Below are 21,115 nucleotides of genomic sequence, written 5' to 3'. Positions count from 1 at the left end.
TGCGGGCAAAGCTTTTTTAAGCTTAATGTGGATTTTATATCGGTGGACGCAGTCTAAAAGCTGTATTTGGTCGAAGCGAAGGGCTTTACCTGTGCCTAGCATAAGAAAGGGGAAATAAAGCGTTAAAAAGTCCTGCATGCAGTCACGGATATAAAATGCATGGAGAGCTTAAAAAAGTTTGAAAAGCTTTTAGTATGCGTTTTTTTTTCTAAATTATTTAGCTCTACCACCATTTGGCGGTCTTGGCCTATTTTCGGTCTCCTTTGCAAAATTACGTCAGTCGTTTATACCAAGTGCAGATAGGTCCTTCTGAACCTGGTTCTCACATTGTAATCGCGGGCGCCCTCGCTTTCTTAGTCCATATATGGGTGTCGAATTGGAGTATCTTTTCATCAGAGTATCATCATCCAAACGTACGACATGTCATACATCTTGCGTTGAATAGTTCTCTTGGAAGCCCCTAAAAGCCTCCTCACCTTTGTTCATCTTACTTAACCCTAGAGTACACGCGCGGCCTACTATAGTAGACCACCGTATTATTTTTGTTGATACCTTACAGTATTTTATATTAGAGCGGTGAGGTTCCAGGAAAGCCTTCTGCATTAAATTTGTCGACGAGTGAATACCGCGCTTGACTTCCCCGCGTGTGTACTTTTTGAAGTGAAACTTCTTTAGCGGCGGTTCGTTGGTTGGGAGTAAATTGGCAAATTCAACGGAAATTTCACACGGAAATGGTGCAACGGAAATGGTTGGGGCTAAACAAGTGCTTCTTGAGTGTATGCACATGGTATTAATTTAACAAGAACTTGCTAATAAAAGGTTAAAGAATAACACTTAGAAAGAGACCAACACAAGAATGAAAGTAAAGGTGAGTGCGTACATACATAGATAAAGAAAAGGATTAAGGCAAAGGTAAAAATAAAAACAAAAACAAAGATGCTAAAAGATAAAGGCAAAAGTGAAGATCAAGGTAAATTTAAACACTTTACTTATATCAGGGCCAATGGAAAAGTAAAAGCAAAGATAAATATAAAGGAAAAGATGAGGATGAGGGTACCGATAAAAGTAAAGATGAAGATAGAGGAAAAAGATTAAAATAAAAGTAGTTGTAGAGAAAATGATATAGGCAGAGACACAGAGACTTAATCTGGGAACTATTTTGGGATTTTAGAGATTTTCGTGATTCTCGGAACTTATCGATATAATAATCGATATATTCATTCGGTTTTGTTATTGATATTTTTATCAATTTTGTTATCGAAATTTTTATAGATATTGCTATCCATTTTGCTATCGATATCTTCGGATCTTATCGTAATAATAATCGAAATTTTTATCGATTTTATTATCGATATTTTTATTGATTTTGTAATCGATATTTTTAACGATATTTTATCGATATTTTTATCGATTTTGTTATCGATACTGTTGCCGACTATTTATTGATTTTGTTATCGATATTTTTATCGTTTTTTTTATCGATATTTTTATAAATTTTCTAAGTGATTTTTGTTATCGACTTTGCTATCGGTTATTTATCGATTTTTTATCGATATTTATATTGATTTTGTTTTAGATATTTTTATCGATTTTATTATCGATAATTTTATCGATTTCCAATCGATTTTGCTACCAATATTATTATCGATTTTTTTTATTTCTTATTCTAATTACCTTAAACGAGCAATTTTTGTGTATCCATAAGTTTCTCGGCAACGGCTCTAACGTAGCAAAATGAAAAATCGTTTTAAAAAGACTTTCGAAGTTGTATTTCTTCCAATGGTCAAAAACATTTTATTTGTCACGGTGAAAATACCGTCAAAATTATTTGTATCGTGCGAATATCTATAGAAATTATCAGGGTTTGAAAAACTGTTAGCACAGCGACAACAGCCAAGCATTTGCTTTTTAACCGACTTCCAAAAAAGGAGGAGGTTATCAGTTCGTCGGAATATTTTTTTTTNTCAACCGATTTCGATAAAGGTAGTGTCTCAGAGGTGGTCCCATACTAATCTGGTTAAGATCCGATCAGCGGATCATGAGATATATGTATGTATATATATATATTTTTTTTTTTTATATGAGAGTTGAAGTCGGTTTTTTTGCTAAAAATTACTTGTTTATAAATTGTTGTTGCTTTGCTAGACGGCAATTACAAGTACCCGATGAAGATCTTGCAGAAGCAATGAGCTTAGCCGACGACGCTTTAAAGGAATTTGAAGAAATGCGACAAGATGCAGAAAAAAACTTTCATTTGCTTTTCGAACACGTAGAAGAAGTATGCACCAACCTAGGTACAGAAATCAAAGTACCGCGATACAGCAGTCGCCAAAAGAATCGCTTTAATGTGAAAACCGGAGACGCCGAGGCATACTATCGCATTGCTTTTTACATTCTCTTCCTCGATACATATATTGCTCATTTGAAAAGAAGGGTTCCTAAACCATAAATCAGTTTTAAATAATTTTAGTGTTTTGTTTCCAAAGTATGATTTTAACGAAAAAAAAACTAAGAAATTTATTACAAACAACTAAAAATTAAAAAATCGATCCCAACTGGTCACTTGCTAATTTTATGAGCTTTCATTAACAAAAAAAAAATAATAATAATGAAATTGGTTGAAAACTGAAGGCTTCAGTGAATAATGCACAATAAAGTCCAGTTTTGAACCACTATGCATCGCATCACCTAACTCTGCTACAGAAGCGCTACTGGTCTGATATCTAAAGTCGCGCCGCTATCAGCTTTATCTGCGCCTGCAGAAGTTTAGCGGCGGTGAGACGTCATTAAGCGAAGTATGTATGGTCCGTCAGGCGCGAGTATCACTCTCTCAGGTGAGCGCTGAGATGCTGTGCTCAGGGTAGGCAATTCACCAGCGGGCGACAGTCCCAAGCTAACACATTACTCAATGCATACCTGTATATATTCGTACCTACATACGTATATATGCATGTACATACAGATCTACATAGGCGTATCGTTTTTCGCCGCTTTCTGTATATTGCCTACTACTGAGTCGCATATGAATACCCAGTTATTTTTGCTGTTTTTTATTTCAACTATACCATTACTCTTTCTGCTTCGTTTGTTGCTTTCAATAATATTTCATTTAATTTTCTTTTGTTTACTTTTTTTCTACTGCTTCTTAAAAGTTGCAGCACAAAGTGAACCCTAATCATTGATACTGAAGCGCGGTGGAGCGGCTAGCAGCTGTTTTTTTTAATTTTTTTTTGTACTTTGTGGCTCGTGATGTGTTTTACATGTGCTTTTTAATTGTTGTGGTTGTTGTATTGCGTTGTTAACATTTTGAGTGTTGTTTTTAATAAATATATTTGTTGTTGCCGGCATCAGTTTCACTTTGCCGATAACAGCTGTTTTCCAATCGTTTGCTCGTTACTCATGTTTACTTTTCTCGTTGGTGTTTCTCTCTTTTTCATTTTAATTTTGCTCACCGGTTTTTTGCAAAACAAAGTCATCTGCTTGATTTTATGCGATCAATTAAGTTTAAACGCCGGTTTAACTCCCCATCCGGTTTACCTATCACATAGTATGTACATACATACATACATAAACACATATACATAGTAAATAAAAATAGGGTTTCATTTTAGTGTCAGGGGTTCAGCCGACGAGTACTGAGTCTGAGTCATCTGATCAGTACAGGCAATACGAGTATGTATTAAAATTTATGCATGTGCCTTTGTCGAACATGAAATGGACTTATGAATATCTACCATTTTACAGTTTTGTTGCATTAAGTATTATTTTGAACTTGCGTCAAAAGTTCAGCTGCCTTTTTGGAATTTGTTGTTTATCCAGCTACTTCATTGGCTGATTGCCGCAGGCTTGGTTTTGCAGGCTCACAAGGGCATACTACTCATGGACGCTGTAGCCGTGGTTGTCAATAGACAAGTATGCCGTGCGCTGCCTCCAGTTCTTCGGATTCCGTGTAGCAGCTGTGTCTTTTAACATTCTGCCTTCAGTTTGTTTTCACTTACTCATAGCGAACAAAACAGCTGCGCAATAAATTGATTGCATTGGAGTTTAAGAAAAGGGTATGAGTATTTTTCAATGTACATTAGATAGGGTCGGTTCCAATTGAAAAAAATCTGGAAAGGTTAGGTACATACGTATTTTAAAAGCTTACTTTGAAAGAATTTTGGCATCATTGCTTTCTCGTAAGAGGAGGTACATACATATTTTTCGCCGGCATGCATTGAGGAGGATATATAATATTAAAGCAGTCTCAATCATAACGGTTATCGAAAAAAGCCAAATTAACGATTATTTTTGATAAAAAAATAGAAGTCATAAAATAAGCATAATTTTTGACCGAAAAATTAAATAAAAATCACAAAATAACGACCAAATTCGATTGAAACAAAAATCCAAATTTAGCGTTTATTTTGATGGTAAAATGAAAGAAGTAAAAAAAAAGGATTTTGATCTAAAAAAAATCTCTATATATATGTATATGATTCATTTTCGGTCCCTGATATTTAGATGAATAAATGCGCAGGTATGTCAGAACAAGAGACATTGCGACCTATAGGGGTATTTTGTATCTTTAAGGAGTGTTCCTAACCCAGTATGCATGCCTAATGAATCCTAAGGGCCTTGGTAGTCGGTAGCCTTATTTCTAAGGGTTCGACCAATGAAGCTTTGAAGTATATTGATTTTTATTTAGTCGAGGCTGGACAATCACAGAGAATGATTTCGGAAATTTCCTCATCCTCAAGGCAGAGCCCTGCACCCTGACACTCCAAAACACCTATTCGGCCCATATGAAATGATAGTTGTTTTTAACCGGTTATATACTCGGTGAGTTGACTGAAGTCATTTCGGTTTAACTGTGCAACATCCGATCTATTGAGCATGGCCTGTCTATGGCCCCACTGCCTCCCGTAATTACTGCGCGTTAGAAGTGTACATACCCAGTAATTTTGGTTTTCGAAGAGGACCAACAAAAACAACAAAATGGTTACGGTTTCTAAGAAAGCAGTCAACGATCCTTCTCACGCCAGCTCGTCAGCGACCTCGTTGCTTACGATTGCACAGAGGCCTCGCACCAGCAAAGAGTTACTGTGTTTTTTGCTGCCAGAGTTTGAAGCGCGTTAAATCTCTCTTTCATCACTGTGTTTGAGAGGAACCAGATGGCTGCTTGGCTATATCTGAAAAGATAACAAGAAAGGCACCCTTCAAACCCTTTTCACGGTTTAATTTGGCGCAAGTTGGAATTGCTAAAACTTCAGTCTGGAACACCGTTGGCCATCTGCCCATGGGAATTGCAAATTTGGTGCTGTATCCATAGACACCTGCGCCTGCTCTTCCTGCTATCCTCGAATCGTTCGTGTACCAATGAACGCATCTGGGATCAAGTCAAAATCCTAGCGCCCTCTTGGTTGCTGTTTCTTGAATAGAAATACAGGGAGGAGTCCATCCTACAAGCGACACTATAGTTACAGTTGCGCAGGTTATCATCGATACAATGGCGGAGACACAAGTCAATTATTGTACATAGTTCATTGAGACGTTGAATTACAGATTTATTTGCAGAGTATTCTGCCTCCGAACGGACGATCATGCGCTAAATTCACCCTAACAGCTTTCATTGCAGTCTCCATGTTCTTCCAAAACGTCTTCTGCTGGTTTCTGTGGCTTTAAAAACTGTTTTTTCAAGAAATGCGTTCCATAAATATCTACGGTGGTATAAAGTAATAAAATGACCATTGCAGCTCAACGAACCAACGTGGATATTTTTCAAAAAAAAAACTGCGGATAAAAGTATCAATTGCAAATAAAGTTGATATGCATGCGGCCATTCCGGTAACGAGTATAATAGATTGCCGCTTAGGTGACAGGTAATAAGATCAACGGGAATAAGGTCAATTGACATTATTACCTTTTTAAAAACGAAATAAAATCCATTGACATTATTTCTCTTTCAAACATTAAATTTGCTTAGCTTCGCGGCGGCCCGCGTCTGCGCGCCACACCTCGCGCCCCTCGTATCCCGCGCGACCGGCGCGCACACCACGTCACGCACGGGGCAATGTTTATTGTAAGAACATTTTTTTTCTATGAATCGATATACTTTAAGCATTGTTGGCGCTATTTCCATTTGAATGAGGAAATAGCGTCAATGACTTTATTTCCAAATTTTTGTTGACTTTATTTCGCTTTCGAAAAGGTAATAATGTCAATTGACTTTATTTCGCACCAGGGTGGGAAATAAAGTCAATTGACCTTATTTCCATTGACCTTATTACCTGTCACCTGCCGCTTACACATATGTTAGTGTTTGGTCGAGCTTCTATTCCGATTTGTGGCGTGCGCCTTGATGCTTCACAGACCTACAGTTTTATGCCGACTCCGAACGGCGATTGTATTTTCATGAGAAGCTGTTTATCATGGCAGAAATATACTCGGGGATTTGCCATTGCCTGCCGAGGGGCGGCCGTTATTGGAAAAAACTTTCTTTCGTTCTTAATTTTTTATTTTTATTTTTTAGTTGAACCGGGCTTGAACCCAGACCCCGCGGTTCCCCGCTTTGCTTGCCCAAAATGTCGTCAATCTTAGGAAATAATGTAGAGATATTCAAACTCAGCATGTGAAAGCACGTTTACATGTCTGGCTGTAGCTGAGTGTGCAAAGAGGCTTGCCACAATTTGTTGACTTCTAGAGGGTTAGGGTGCGAATTCAATTGCAGGCAACATGCATATTAAATATATATATATTTTTAATGGCAAAACAACATCTACATTTTAATATGTGCGTATTTGAGTTGAATATTTTCCGCAGTATACAGTACTTTCATTGACGTTTTTTAGTAAGATCAAAGACGTTTTTGTTTGATTTTACTATTTTTTACCTCAGTGTAGGGAGTTTGACCTAATCGAAAAAATAGAAATAAATACGCTTATTTGGATTTTAATAGGCTATGTTTGACATTTTCGCATTTTTTATGTTATAAGTTAGACAAGGTTTTCCTTTGAATACCATAACTCTTCACCCGATAATATCACTTGAATTAGCTCAAAAAGAGACAATGAATATACGTGAAAACACCACTTAAATTTAAAATAGAGTTCAGCTATAAAATAAACATAACTGCAAATATACATACATACATACATGCACATATATCATGTTGTTGATTAAAATGTAGAGTAAGTTGTATACTCACTGCCTGTTGCACGTCGTACAACTGTATGCGTAAAATTGCCCAGTCCTGCCACGGTGACGATGGAATCCTTTTTGCCGCTGCACATCTGCAATTGGAGAAAGAGAATAATAATAATGCAGGTGAGTGTCAATTGCAAATCAAAAGGCTGTGAAAATAAATGCATATGTATAAGAATATACATAGATGTACATTTAAATGAGGCGAATTTTATGGTGTGCTCGTGGAAACTCAGCACAGCCTCAATACTTTGGATGTTTTATGAAGAAAAATACTTCAGTTAAAAACAAAAAGTGTTGTAATAAGGAATTTCGACACAAAGTCCTCTTTAAAATAAATATGTAGTAGTTGTATGGAATTAAAGGACTCGGATTCAGGTTGATCCAGCGGGGGATTACCACGTCACTGCTTAATCGGGCAATTGCCTTTTAAGAAAAAAAACCGAAATACCCTTATATCCAGTCTGCGCTCTAATATGGCCACGTTAAGAAAGAGGTCAGAGAGTTGAGGACTCGGAATAAATCCCGATAAAACTGAAGTAATTATTCTCACAAATAAACATATGTTTCCTGCTTAAATAGAGGACAGAGTTAAGAAGCCAACCTTGCATTATACACATGCAAGCAAGCGGTCGGAAAGAAATGGGGGTTAACACCTCGCATTACTCATTGGTTTTGCATTTCGGTAGTTAGGCATATACTATTATATGGAATATACCTGTATGGTGGCCATTAACTAAAAAGGCTAGTTACCCAAAAATTTTGAGTAAAACCCAATGAACCACGTTCTTATACATCTGTGGAGCTTTAAGGACATCCCCAAAATAAAGTCCTAGAAGTGATAACAAATCTGCCTGCTGTAAATCTGCTAGGAAAATACGAGGCCACCGTTTTGGCGCTCAGTCTTAAAAATTCAGTCAAGAAGAGATTGGCGAATACCGAGAGAAAATGTAGAAGGGGGAATTACATTTTTACACAGATGGATCCAAGCTGGATGGTTGGTTACGGAGATTTCTCTGAGGAATTAAAACTATACATATTTTCTCAACAAATCAATGAATGCGGTAATGCTAAGATTAAAGATTGCACAAGAATGCATGGCATCGTTACGGAGATTTCTCTGAGGAATTAAATCTATACATATTTTCTCAACAAATCAATGAATGCGGTAATGCTAAGATTAAAGATTGCGCAAGAATGCATGGCAACCCTAAATGACATTACGATCAGCCTCATATGGGCCCGTGACATAGAGGTATTGCAGGGAATCGCAGGACCTATGAGATAGCCAGGACGAAGGCGAAGGCCTTAAAGTTATACTACTGCACTGTTATACGGTCGCTATTTACACTGTACTAATTTTCTACTCATATAATCTTTTAACTACTCGCATTTGAGGACTTTTATGACATCGCTGTTGGCATTCAAAATTTATGTCTACACTTTATGCGTCAATAAATGTTTTTATGTGGATTCCTGTGAGCAACCTTCATGTGAAGTAGCATTTGATGTTAACGGTAAATATAAACAAAACGTAATGAAAAAATAATAAACTAAGCACCAGTGCCACATATACACGTAAATTGGCATTTCAATTTCTGAACAAAAATGAATATAAACACGTCAGGATACAGCAAATGGCAATGCAATGTTTACATGCCATACACACACATATATCGCCATTCAGTAGGGATGTACCGGATAGAGATTTTTCCGGATAAGCGGATACCATGTAAAAAATATGAGCCGGATTCGGATATCTGATCGGATATCCGATAGACTGCTGCCCTTAATAAATGGCTGACTTCCAAATTGTCAATTCCATTGCAAACGTACAAAGTATAATGTTCCGTAACCCCGAACTACAAATGGTTGACAATGTATACTTACAATGTATTCTACAATCGGACCACGGCAACATAGAGTCTATCGGTGTCAAACTTTAACCAACTTTAGTTTCGTTGCTTTGGAGGAATAATTGTACGTCCTCCACCTATATTTGCTTGATTTCAAACATTAACAATTTTAGACATCGTTACACCTCTTTTCTAAACATTTTGAAATAAAATTTCCATTTATGTCTCTTCATTAAACAAGTAATCAAATCCTGAGTCTTCTACTCCTAGTTTATATGACTTTGTATTGAGACATACATATGTACATAAATTCAACATATCCTTGCGAACTAAAGTTCTACAAAATTCTATGAAAATATGACATTCTGCTCGTTTGACATTCTACATAGAAGAAAAAAAAGGAAAGCGTTAGATAAATGTATTTATCCACTACATATAAAATGCACAATTCCATGCAATAACTTTACATGTGGAAATTTCATCTCGCACACACACATACAATCAAGCTAGGAAAATAAATAAAGAGTAATGGCAGCGAAAACCCATTTTATAAATTATTTATAGGAGACACTGATTTACTGAGAATAATTTAACGCAGTATAGAAAAATTTTCTGTGCACTTAAACAAGTGCTTTTAAAATGCAGATGATTGCCAATAGAAAAATACTTTTGTCTGAACAGAGCAACTGTGAAAAGTTCATATTGGACGTCATCAAAGCAGCGAGGATTGTCCATATCCAGTTTTCCATGCAAAGCAATTCAAACTCACATTTGCTACTCACGTGGCAGAAGGGTCATCCATAAGTACACTTTTCATTAAGTGTAAACAGAAAGTTGTCATTGGAAATTCTAATTAAACGCAAAAAATAGTTGCGTTGCGCGACTGAAGTGAAACTTCTTCTTTCTGTATTACCTGTGTCCTATATTACTAGCGAACTCGCATGGCGTTAAAACGCTAAAAGTGACTTTAATATTTTAAACACGTGGCAACCCTCTTCAAAATAATAAAAATATTCCAAACATTAAGCGATCCTTGTGCCAAATTTCAACGAAATCCGTCCAGCTGTTTCTACTTAAGTGAACAGAAGTCTCGCACGGTTCGATTTCTATAATTTCAAAACCTCCTGTACCGATAATAAAGTTCTAACTTCAAAAAATTAAAGGTGGTTTCAAATTAATAGGCTAAGCTCTTTAATTTTACATCTCACTTTAGGAATTCGAAGGAATGATGCAGATCTGATGACTTTGACAAAAAGTTTACAAAAAGACACCTATATTTTGGTATTTCTTTTAACTTGTGTACTTATAATTTACATAAGTAAATTCGACTTTTCAAATAGGTGGCAACACCCGAAAACAGCTTAAATACAAAATCTTCTTAAACCTATTTCGTCTGACACTCATATTCTGATCCATTTTTAATTGTCGCAATTCAAGCTAAATTTGTTTTTTTGAACATGTGGCAACACTCAAAAATATAGTTAGGAAATAAAGCCACTTCGATTGTTACCCATCTTTTAGTAATGCATTGAAATTTTTAAATAAATTAAATTTAACTTTTTAAAGAAATGGCAACCCTTTTCAGACACCTCAAAAATAAATTAAGGGCCGATTATTCAATGTCTGGTTATCACTACCCCGACACTAGCGACGTTTTCGACATCATGTATATAACATGTGATCGATAAAGCAGTCCTTGTCTTTAACCGGGGCATTCGTGGATTTGTGTTAATCAGACATTGAACAACCCGCTCTTTCGACTGGCACCCTATATTTAAATATTTCAAAAAACTTGTGTATTTTCAATCCGGTGCTCCCAGGTTGTGGCAGCGGAAAGGGAAAGCGTCATCTGTAGTTTTGGTTTAACGTGGGTACCTTCCGCAATCTAATGCGGTCCAAGCTCCACGAAGCTCAAAAGCTCAACGGATTAATTTTTGCCTTAATCACTGCCCTGAAATGCAAGCACTTCAGTTCCAATCGGCAGTGTGTGGTGGACACACTTACCACCTTGGTAAAGCCGAAACCTACCTAAAATCTCTGCCGTTCTTTGGGTCCCGGCACCCGGTTGAAATGCAACTCCACATTGAACCCTTGCGAGTTCTACCCGCATTTAGGTATTAAACCACAGCCACCACGATACTCCCCGAAGGGGCCGTACCCATGTACACACCGGAGTAATGCTCGCCGGCGAGATTTGCTCTACTGGCTCAACTCACCCTGACCCACTTAACTGACTCAACTCACTAGAACGACTTACACGACTACTGCTCTCCACAATCATCTCCATTTCAATATGCACACTTCATACCATCATGCTCCGTCTTGTTCATCTCACACGTCTTACTCGCCTCACTCGCGGGCACCCTCCTCTAACCACTTGCACCACTCGCTCAAGTTTCGCAACGGATCGAATTGCTCAACTTACGCACGAACTTTTCCATCATTTCCAGCATTTTCCACGGTTTAAAAACATTTTCCTTCATTCTCAAACTTCCATTCAACTTCATTTTCACCCTTTTTCCTAGTCGTGTTTGCCATGCTAGTGCTTGCCCTGCCAATCTTGCAAGCCTTGCTAGTGTCGCTAGTTTTGCTCGTCTTGCCGACGAACACACTCCGGGGGCATCTGTTCCCCGTGGCACCATTTTAAAGTCTTTGGTATGACTCTCGAAAGCCGTAGACTCTTCTGCCAGTTGAGTCTCCACCGACTCAGCACTGGTAGCATTTTACTGGGGTAGACGGGGTTGTCAAGCCCGTACCCTGGAAATACCAAAGCCCCCTGTCTTCCCTCCTGTTTTTATCAAACCGGGTTGGCACCGTCTAAGACACAGTTAGGGAAAGCGTCAGTTGGGACGAAAAAGAAACAGCTAGCATCACATCGCCTATAGTACTGCATCAACAGTTGTAAAAAAGATTCAATATTTAGGTGTCGCCAAGTAGTCAGTAGTACATTGTAAAATGCGAAACGTGGCATTCCTTTGCCAGGCCTCACTCTGTAAATTAGTGAAAGATTGCCTAACTAAGCTTTGGTTCCTTTATGATCTGATAGATATACCCGGTTATTTGTAAGAAGGCCTCTCTAAGGATGATGTGATGAGGGATGATTTAACACCCGATGTGCTGCGTACCTCTACATGTCGGCGTATAAAGTTTTTTTGTTTTTTACGAGCATTGTTAGCCAGTGACATGCGATATGACCTTACGAGCTAAACTCAACTCCTCATTCAAATACCTTCATTTGATAAATATTATACACCACAACTTTTTACCGCAACTACATATAAAGGGTAAAACAAAGCAAAACAAAACGGAAAAATCCTCACACTGCGCTCTTGCACTGATGGTCACATCCGCAGCACAGCAGTTTTCAATGCGCCTGAAGGCCATTAATACAGCAGTCATGTTAAATGTCATTCTATGAAACTACTTTAGAACAATCAGCACACACACTGAAGAAAAAATAAGTAAGTATTGTCATACTTACCCAGCCAGCAAAATGTCGTAAAACGTATAAAAAAGTTGTAGAAAATATCTTTCTATAAAAACCTCATATTTCATCCGTCTTCCGACTCAATTTTCAGTTTTTTTTTCGGATGCATTCTCCCACTAAAGTGTATATGCGAAATGTTTGTCTAGAAAATTATTGTTTTGCAAATATTATGGTTATTTCTGTACGTTTTTCGGATAAGAAAAATGAGCGAAAATTTAAAACGATTGCTGTACCTTTCATGATACGAAAAATGTACTAGAGACGCGCTGTCGGCGAAACATACGCTTCTCTGCTGGCTGTGTTATCAATGCCTATATATGCATATATGTATGTGTGTATATATACTCGTATTTAAATGTTTCGGAAAAGCATTCGCTTGACGTGTGGATTCCCTATGAAAGAGTTGAATTACGCTGCTGTACGGAAAAGAATAAAATTTTCGTGATAACAAAAAAGAAAGAAAGTGAAATAGGGATAAAAAAGCTGAGGCATATGTTAAACCAGCCCTTGCACCGTAGGCGACCACATGACGTTTAACGCACTTGTCCAATATGTACAGTAAAGTGGTCCAAAAATGTATGTAAAAAAAAATAAGATCGGATTTTTAATGCCGGCACCCCCCAGGAACATGAATTTTCGCACCATTTTCACTCGTTATTAACAGAATACTTACAGTGAAAATAACAAGGATCGGGTGACTATAACATATATGTATCATCCATACATCTGATTGTTCAGATATGGGATTTTACTGTAAAACTCCTTTATTTGAACAGCTAAAACCGATACATTTCGTAAGATATTTTATAAATAATAATACAAAGTCTACTGAGAATATCGTCAAAATCTATGCTGTATAAGCTTTATCTCCTATACCACTGATTGTTCAGATACCAGTTTTTGCGATATATGTATCTCCTTTATGTAGGAAGCTAAACCCAATAAATTGTGTTACCAGTTTACATACCGATCACAAAGCAGTGAAAATCACTTAGATTGGTGCTAATATAAGGTATATCTTCCATACCTCTGATTGTTTAGATGCGATTTTTTATATAAGTATGTAACTCCTCTATCGATGTATGCAGATGTATTCAAAAGCAGTAATCTGTCAAAGTAAAATTTGCAGATGTTCATGAAAGGTATGAAGCCTTCGNCAGATGTTCATGAAAGGTATGAAGCCTTCGGCAAAAAATAAAATAAAAATAGGGAGTGCTCAAAGCGTTCAAAGTTTTCCATGTATTTTATATGGGGGAAATACTACTTTTCGTTCGGAAAACTTTTCTTATCTTCAGGAGATTCCCAGTAATAATACGCAATTGTCTCTTTAACCACTTTTTCATAGTAACTATATTTTATAGGTCCCACAAAACCCCTAGAAAATGCAATGGAAAAATCTTTAATCATAAACAATGGTTAAATAAACAATTGGATATTAATACTGGAAGTCTCCTGAAGAGAACCACACTTTTCCGATTGAAAAATATTGATTTTTAATAGTTTTATACCATTTCTACGAAAAATGGTTTTTTCTCCATATAAAATACATGGAAAACTTTGAGCGCTTTGAGCACCCCCTAAATATTTTTTGATTTCAAAAAAAAAAAAAAAAATAGGGGAATATTTTTTTCGATATAGAACAATTCTAGGGGGGGCCGGCATTAAAATTCCAACTTAATTTTTTTGGACCACTCTAATGTACATACATATATTGTTCTAAAAATGTCAAATGTTACAGCTGCACCTCAATCTGCTGTACCGAATGATGATCAGATAGTTATCTTAATCGAGTTAGTCTCGATATTTGCCTTTCCTATGAATTCTGGGACAAAAATTATGTCTCAGGGCACGTGAATGTTTATGCCAAATTTTAACTAAATCAGCCGTTTCAGTCGTAGACAGTCTTTATATGTAATAGTATAATTTCAGTTTCAAATTAATCCTCAATTGTTTTTTATTTATCATAAAAAGGAGATTATCATAAATCTTGGATGTGGCAACTCTCCTATAAAATGCTTTCAAAATAATGTAGTCTAAATATGTATTATACGTCGATATAATATTTCAATTAAATTTAAAGAATATATTACATCTGTAAAATATACAACTTCATAAATAAAGACTCTGATCTATTTCGTCGTGTCTAATCTTTCCCTCATTCACCATTCAGCCTCTGTTGCTAGCGCTATTGTTATGTAAGCCTTTTATAAATAAAATAAATATTTAACATAAACGACACAAATAGATATATGTAATAAATTTTGAAAATATGGCAGCTCTTCTAAAATTCTTTCCAACTAATTGGGTGGAAATATACAAAATACAATTAACTAATTGACTCAGTAAAATTTTACTTTTGAACAATTAGCGACCCTTTTCAAAAATATTTCGGCGAACAATTTTCTCTATCTTCTTTTCTTGGACATTCGCATTGCATTCTTACATTTAAACTCACATAAATAGAACTGAAACAGGTGCAACCCCTTCAAAAATATTTAAAAAAATAAATCTTCTAAATTATTTGAGAAATAAAGCTTTCTTGAACCTCTTTAGTTTGACTCCCGTGTTAAAATTTAACATTCACCTCAATGAAATTGTTTTTGAATTTCTGAATCGGTGGCAACCATTTTCAAAAATATTTTCGAAATAAACCTCTCTCGTTTATTGAAAATCTCATATTGACCTTGTTAGTTAAGTGGATTATGAATTTCTAACAAGGTGGCAACCTTGTTTTATTTAAATATTTAGAATATTTCCTAAACCTGTCTCGGTTGACACCCATATAGAAATAAATCATTAAATATGTTAATTTAAAAGATCTTAAAATTTCCAAACAGGAGGCAACATTCTTCAAAAATGCTTTTGAAATGTAGCTCTCTTAGAATTCCAACTGACTTGATTCAAATATATCATATTTTATTTAACTTTTTGAATAAATTGATTTTGAACTCCTAAAGGTGGCAACCTTCTTGGAAAACCTGTTCGAAATAGAGCTTTCTTCAACCGCTCTTGCTTTATACCCAGGTAAAAAGATTTCATTTAACTTGCTATTCAAATTGATTTCAACGTTTTGAACATATGGTAACCTTCTTCAAATTTATTTTGAAATAAATCGTTCTTAAATCCCTTTCGCATGGCATCCACCCTTTTGAAAAGATAATCTTATATGTTAACCTTGGGTCATAACCTATGTGTGTACCAAATGTCACTGAAATACATTAAGCCATTTTACCGTGAAAAACATACCCAAAATACTTACTCACAAACATTTACATTCATGATATTAGTACACTTAGAAAACTAAAAAAAAATTACAAAAATTCATTTCATTCTTTTTAACCACTTATCACATCTGCCACACATTAATATGGATATCATATCGTTAGTTATTTAATGAGACGGGACGACAATCCCTTTACTTATTTTATATGCTTAGTATTTTCTCAGTGTAGGATTAACAAAAATTTCTGATGAAATATATTGTTATTTTCCAACTGAGTTCTAAATATTGTTACACCGTGCAGGATAACCCTCTTTTTCCTAAAAGTGCTGAGGGAATTTAAAACAATTCCAGTTTATGCCTCATAAGTGTGTACACATCAAAGCTATCATCCTTTATAGACAGAAGTACATACATTAATTTCTGTATTTGACAGTTGGCCTCTTTCAACTGTTGCCAAAACAATTGCGTAGGTAAAACCCTTCAAAGTGTCCATATACACGTATGTTCTTTTCAAAATTTCTACGAACTAGTATGAATAGGAATTCAGATTTGTTTTCATTATTTCACAACAAAATCGATTGATGCGTTAGTGAATACATAGGTGTTCATATACACTAGCACATATTTTTATATTCAAATACATATGCCACTCTTGTTGAAAGACAGTTAATTGAAAACTCTGAATCTTCTATTATCATCGCACAATACGGATATGTGCCAGTGATTCTTGCGATTATTTACGTGGAGACTTGTTAAGTGAAAATATTTTAAATGACTCGATTAAGACAGCAGCTGATGGATGAATGAGAGAAAAGTGACAGCAGGAAATTTATGCGATTTCGATTCTACCAAAAAATGTCCCATTTCGATTGCCCTTTTCTCTTTTCGTGTCCGATTCTAAAATAAAGGCAAACGGTGAGAAAACTTTGTGGTCGTTTCTTAAAATGCCACACTCTTGTAAAGCAAAAAATTCACATTTTCTGCCCTGTGAAGCGTTGTCAGGGGAGATGTTTGCTTAAAACGATAACTTTATGAAATACGTGAGCTCGACATGGACAAGAAGGCAAAAACATGCTCTCTTAAAGGGTTGATCATCAAACAAATTTTGCACACACTCTAAAAAAAAATTGAGTAGATTTCCTACCTAAATGGTAGGTTACTGATTTCCTACCTTATTATTCGCGAAATTACATGCTCGATTATTCAACGAATAGTTTGTTTAAATTTCGGACTTTTTAGAGTGTAATATAGCTGCTGCGGTGTGCGTAAATTTACTAAAAAAGTGTGTACAAGCTACAAAATACACATCTGCTGTTTGATTTCACCCTTAGAATTGCGTAAAGCCACTAACAAAAAGGATTTTTACACACGAAAATGTGTAATCGAGGAAAATACATATTCATCGTGTAAATTTACCAAAAAAATTTAAAATTAAACAAAAATGTACTCGATTTATAGTCGCATTTTTAAACAGATTTTTTAGAGTGCAGTGCAAGGGCAAAATTTTTTGGTAAAAACGGAATCACCATTATAAACACAAAACTCAATAAATATTTAAGAAAAACTGAATTATCTTGTGGACACAACGGTTACTCAGATACACATGAATCCTCTAAGCAAAGGCGTATTCACGCTAGAAATCCCACTGCAGTAGGTTACCTGAGTGGCGGGGAGTCATTGGGCTTGCTCCTAGATACTCAATTTCCTTCTAATAATTCCCCATAGGAAATTTTCTGAAGGGAAGTACGTGGAGACTGCGCGTCTTTTTCTGACCTCCTGGATGACCGTCGTCTGACTTGGGAGATAAATTCGTTCAAATCCTTTGCATCCCCAGGACCTGGTGGCATTATACCTGCATTGCTGCAAAAACATGCGGAGATGTTGTGCCGTTGATGCACCACTATCTACGCGAGCTGCGTAAGATACGGGTATACTACCAAGGGTTGGACGGATAAGGAAAGCTTTCACTCACACAGATTTGGCATTATCCGTTATCGAAGATGATTTTACGATTATCTTGCCGGAGGCTTGGAGTTGAAGTCAGTCCTATACTGCTTATACAAAACTCGCTGCGTGACAGAGCTGTCATGGAAATATGGGGCAGCGCTTGGTGGTAGTGGTAAACGATATACTAGAGAAGCTGGAGAAATACGGCAGTCGGGTACTTACCTATTCAGACGATGTTGAACCATAAGATAAATACTTGGATACCCAACGCATCAGTGGCCTTATACTTCTGCAGGCGAGCTATTGGAAAATGATGGGATGTTTCCCCTAAAGTTGTCTTGCGGACGTATTCAAGCCTATCATGATTTATGGAGCCGTAATCTGGTGGAAATTCAATTGAAAATGCTACTCTAGCTAAGCAGCTGCAGCACGTGCAACGGACTGCTTTAATTGGTATTAGTGGGAAACTATGGAACACTCCCATATTGGAATTTAACGTAATGCTAACATTGCAGGCAAACGGCTGTACCGTGAATAGCTATTTGACTCAAGGAAACCGACTAGTTGACCGACTTAAGGACTGTTCACTATTGAGTTTCAGGGGGCTTCGATTTCTTCCCTGGTTACAGGGAATATTGTTCCAACGAAATGGCTCCGAGTAGCTTCTTCTCTGCCCACTATTCCTCAAGGTAGTATTGGGCCGGGCGGAACTTCCTTCGTCTTCCTATTATTTTTCGTACTCGTATTGGTGTTTGTATTTTAATGGAACTTTTCCACATACATATTCATATTTGCTTTAGCCTTATTTGAATATGAAATCATTGTTGTATTTAAATAGGTATTCAGCTGTGTATTCGTTTCCGTTCTCGTTTCCGTATTCTTTTTTGTTTCCGTGTGTGTCCCGTATTTGTATTTTTATTTGTATTCGTCTTCGTATTCTTCTTGTAACTCGTCTTCATATTCGTATAAAGTACTATCCTTTGAATTCGTTTTCGTCGTCGTATTCAAACAATATTAGGAAGCAAAACAAAATGCCGAAACAATGAACAGTGAGGATACGAAACACAACTCAAATTGAACGGATTGCAGCAACAACCACTTGTACACAAATACGAAATTTTAGATACGCCGATTGCGGCCGTAATTCTTAACTATTCCCAAAACCATTAAAAATCGGTCCAGTAGAACTTCTAAGCGAAGGTGGACAAAATTCAATTAGCTTATTACTTAATATAAATATTACAGCAAAATTATTTAAATCCTTCAGTGAATCAAATTAACTTATTAAATACTCGTAATACCTTCTATATAATTTTATATAACTTTTTCAGAGAGGACAGTGGTGAGCAAATTTAGATAATTTATAACTTTGGAGATTCTTTAGGTTTTACTGTCTACAACAGAAACGGATGAAGAAAAAAAAGTTTCATGATTACTTCTATTAGAATTACTAGAAGAAAAAAGCAGTATTCATCTTTTGGAAATCTAACTCCAAAGGTTTTAGTTTTGCCTCGAAAATTTCTCAGTTACATATGCACATGTAAAAAGTTATAAGAAATTCTTCTTAAACGCTATGAAAAATTTCACCCACCTTATCATAGTCCGCCTCGTTTTTGGTTTGCGACGGGTTGAGTAATGCCTGATTACACATAGTACCATGTCCAAGCAGATCGTCACCATTGATGCCACTACCAGTGCCGGCACTGCCCGCACTACCATCACCGCCGCCATTTTGCTGACTGCACCGACGTAGTGGACGCGAACGACGCAGTTTTATGCAAAAGAACAGGCTACTACCCTTCTCGTCACCACCACCACCAGCGCCACCAACGCCACCACCACCACCACCACCACTAGTTGCAGCAAGAGCAGTGCCAGCACTGCTCAAATGGGTGTCTACGGCTTCATGCGCCTCCTCATCTTCATCCTCGTGACTAGTGGAGGACATCAATGTGCTTGGTGAGCAGCCCATTTTCGTTATGTGACCTAAGGGCTGGCGAAAGTCACAAAGCCAAATACAGCGGATGCCAATAAACTGTTCTTCTTTGTGCGGCTACTTCAGTTGTACTTTTGAAATGTGCAGCGTGAATTTTTGTATGCGTTTGTGAGTTGTGACATTTGCTCTGCTATATTGATTAGCTAAATGCATTTGTGTGCATTTTTTTTTTTTGCGAGTTTTTGATATGTCTGCGTGCGACGTCTTTAAATAGCGTCGAATCTTCACGCTTTTCTTATAAATTAATCAGTCAAATAAGTTACGGCATTCTTTTTGTTTTCTACGCCAGTGAACGGTTGAGATGCATGAACTTTATTTAGAAATTCATATACAGCAAAATTCACATATCGCTGCTTAATTTAAATACTTTTTGTTATCAGTATCTTTTTTTTACTGTTTTTTTTCAACTACTCTCCCCACTCCGTTTTTCTTATATTTTCCTTTACCAATGCTTGTTTGCTATTTCAATTTAATTTTTCCTCTCAGTCGATTTGTTCAATTTTGTACGCCCATGTGATTTTTCCACATCATACTCCTTGCGCTTTTGACTTGGACCTGGTCTGTTGACTGTTGCCGTTGGTGAACTGCAATAAAAAGGGAGAAAAAATCCCATTATTATTCGAAATTGTCATAGCGGAAATGTAAAATGATTGCGGTTTATTGTTTGCTGTCTGTGGCTGACCGACGGTTTGTTCTACACCGCAGAGGCAGTGACAATGGGAGTGTGTGTGTGTGTGTGTGTATAGAGGAGGATAACGGCCAAGAGGCTATAAGTTTAATCGAGCCTATGGGAATACATACTATGTAAATTTACTATTGTTGTGAAGAAAAATAAATATTCAAATCAATGCTTATGGCTAAGCCAGGCTAATATGAACGTATAATGGGAGGATTACTTAAAAAAATAAATATTCAGATGCGTAAGGAAATTTGTGTGCGTGCAGGAAACACATATTTTACCCAAAGTCTTGCGTTTAGTATGTTAAAGGGAATATGTTTTAATAAAAAAATTAATAAACTAACAAACATGAGCGGTGCAATAAAGTTAAACTAAATTTAATTTCTTAGGAAGACAAAATACTAATGGGGCGAACTTAGCTCAGTGCATATATGTACCACTGTCTCTGTCTCAGATTTTTAAACATAATAACATTGTTAAGACAAACAATTGATCATTACGTTAAAGAGCATTGCTATCTTCTAAAATTTAGCTTATAGATATTCGAAAATATTCGAAAAAGTCCTCCTCGTACATGAGCAAATTTCACGAGTTGTTAAATTTTTCGACAAAAACCGGTCTTTCGTTGAAAATGGTGGCACACTTATCTTAGACAATGCATTATCTTTCGTTTTGTGTAAAGAGCCAGATTTCATCGCGAAATTGTAAAAGAATTAAAAAAGATATAATAGCAACAAGTAATTTT

General features: G+C 36.4%; 1 protein-coding gene across 2 annotated transcripts in view; it reads right to left on the bottom strand.

The window, feature by feature from the left end:
• The window catches only part of Pde8 (phosphodiesterase 8), a 280,798-nt gene that overhangs the window by 115,045 nt on the left and 144,638 nt on the right, over positions 1-21,115 (bottom strand). Inside the window, exons 4-5 of one of the 2 annotated variants that reach the window (XM_017633087.1) lie at positions 19,287-20,275; positions 7,187-7,271 (exon numbers count right to left, since the gene is read on the bottom strand). In XM_017633087.1, the coding sequence (XP_017488576.1) occupies positions 7,187-7,271; positions 19,287-19,667 (466 nt within the window). In that variant the 5' untranslated portion in view covers positions 19,668-20,275. The other variant, XM_017633149.1, reaches the window with a different exon arrangement.

Source organism: Rhagoletis zephyria, unplaced genomic scaffold, assembly GCF_001687245.7.
Source record: "Rhagoletis zephyria isolate East Lansing unplaced genomic scaffold, Rhagoletis_zephyria_1.1 Rzeph_scaffold_00103, whole genome shotgun sequence".
Lineage (NCBI taxonomy): Eukaryota > Metazoa > Arthropoda > Insecta > Diptera > Tephritidae > Rhagoletis > Rhagoletis zephyria.
This window is presented reverse-complemented; position numbering and strand designations above follow the sequence as displayed.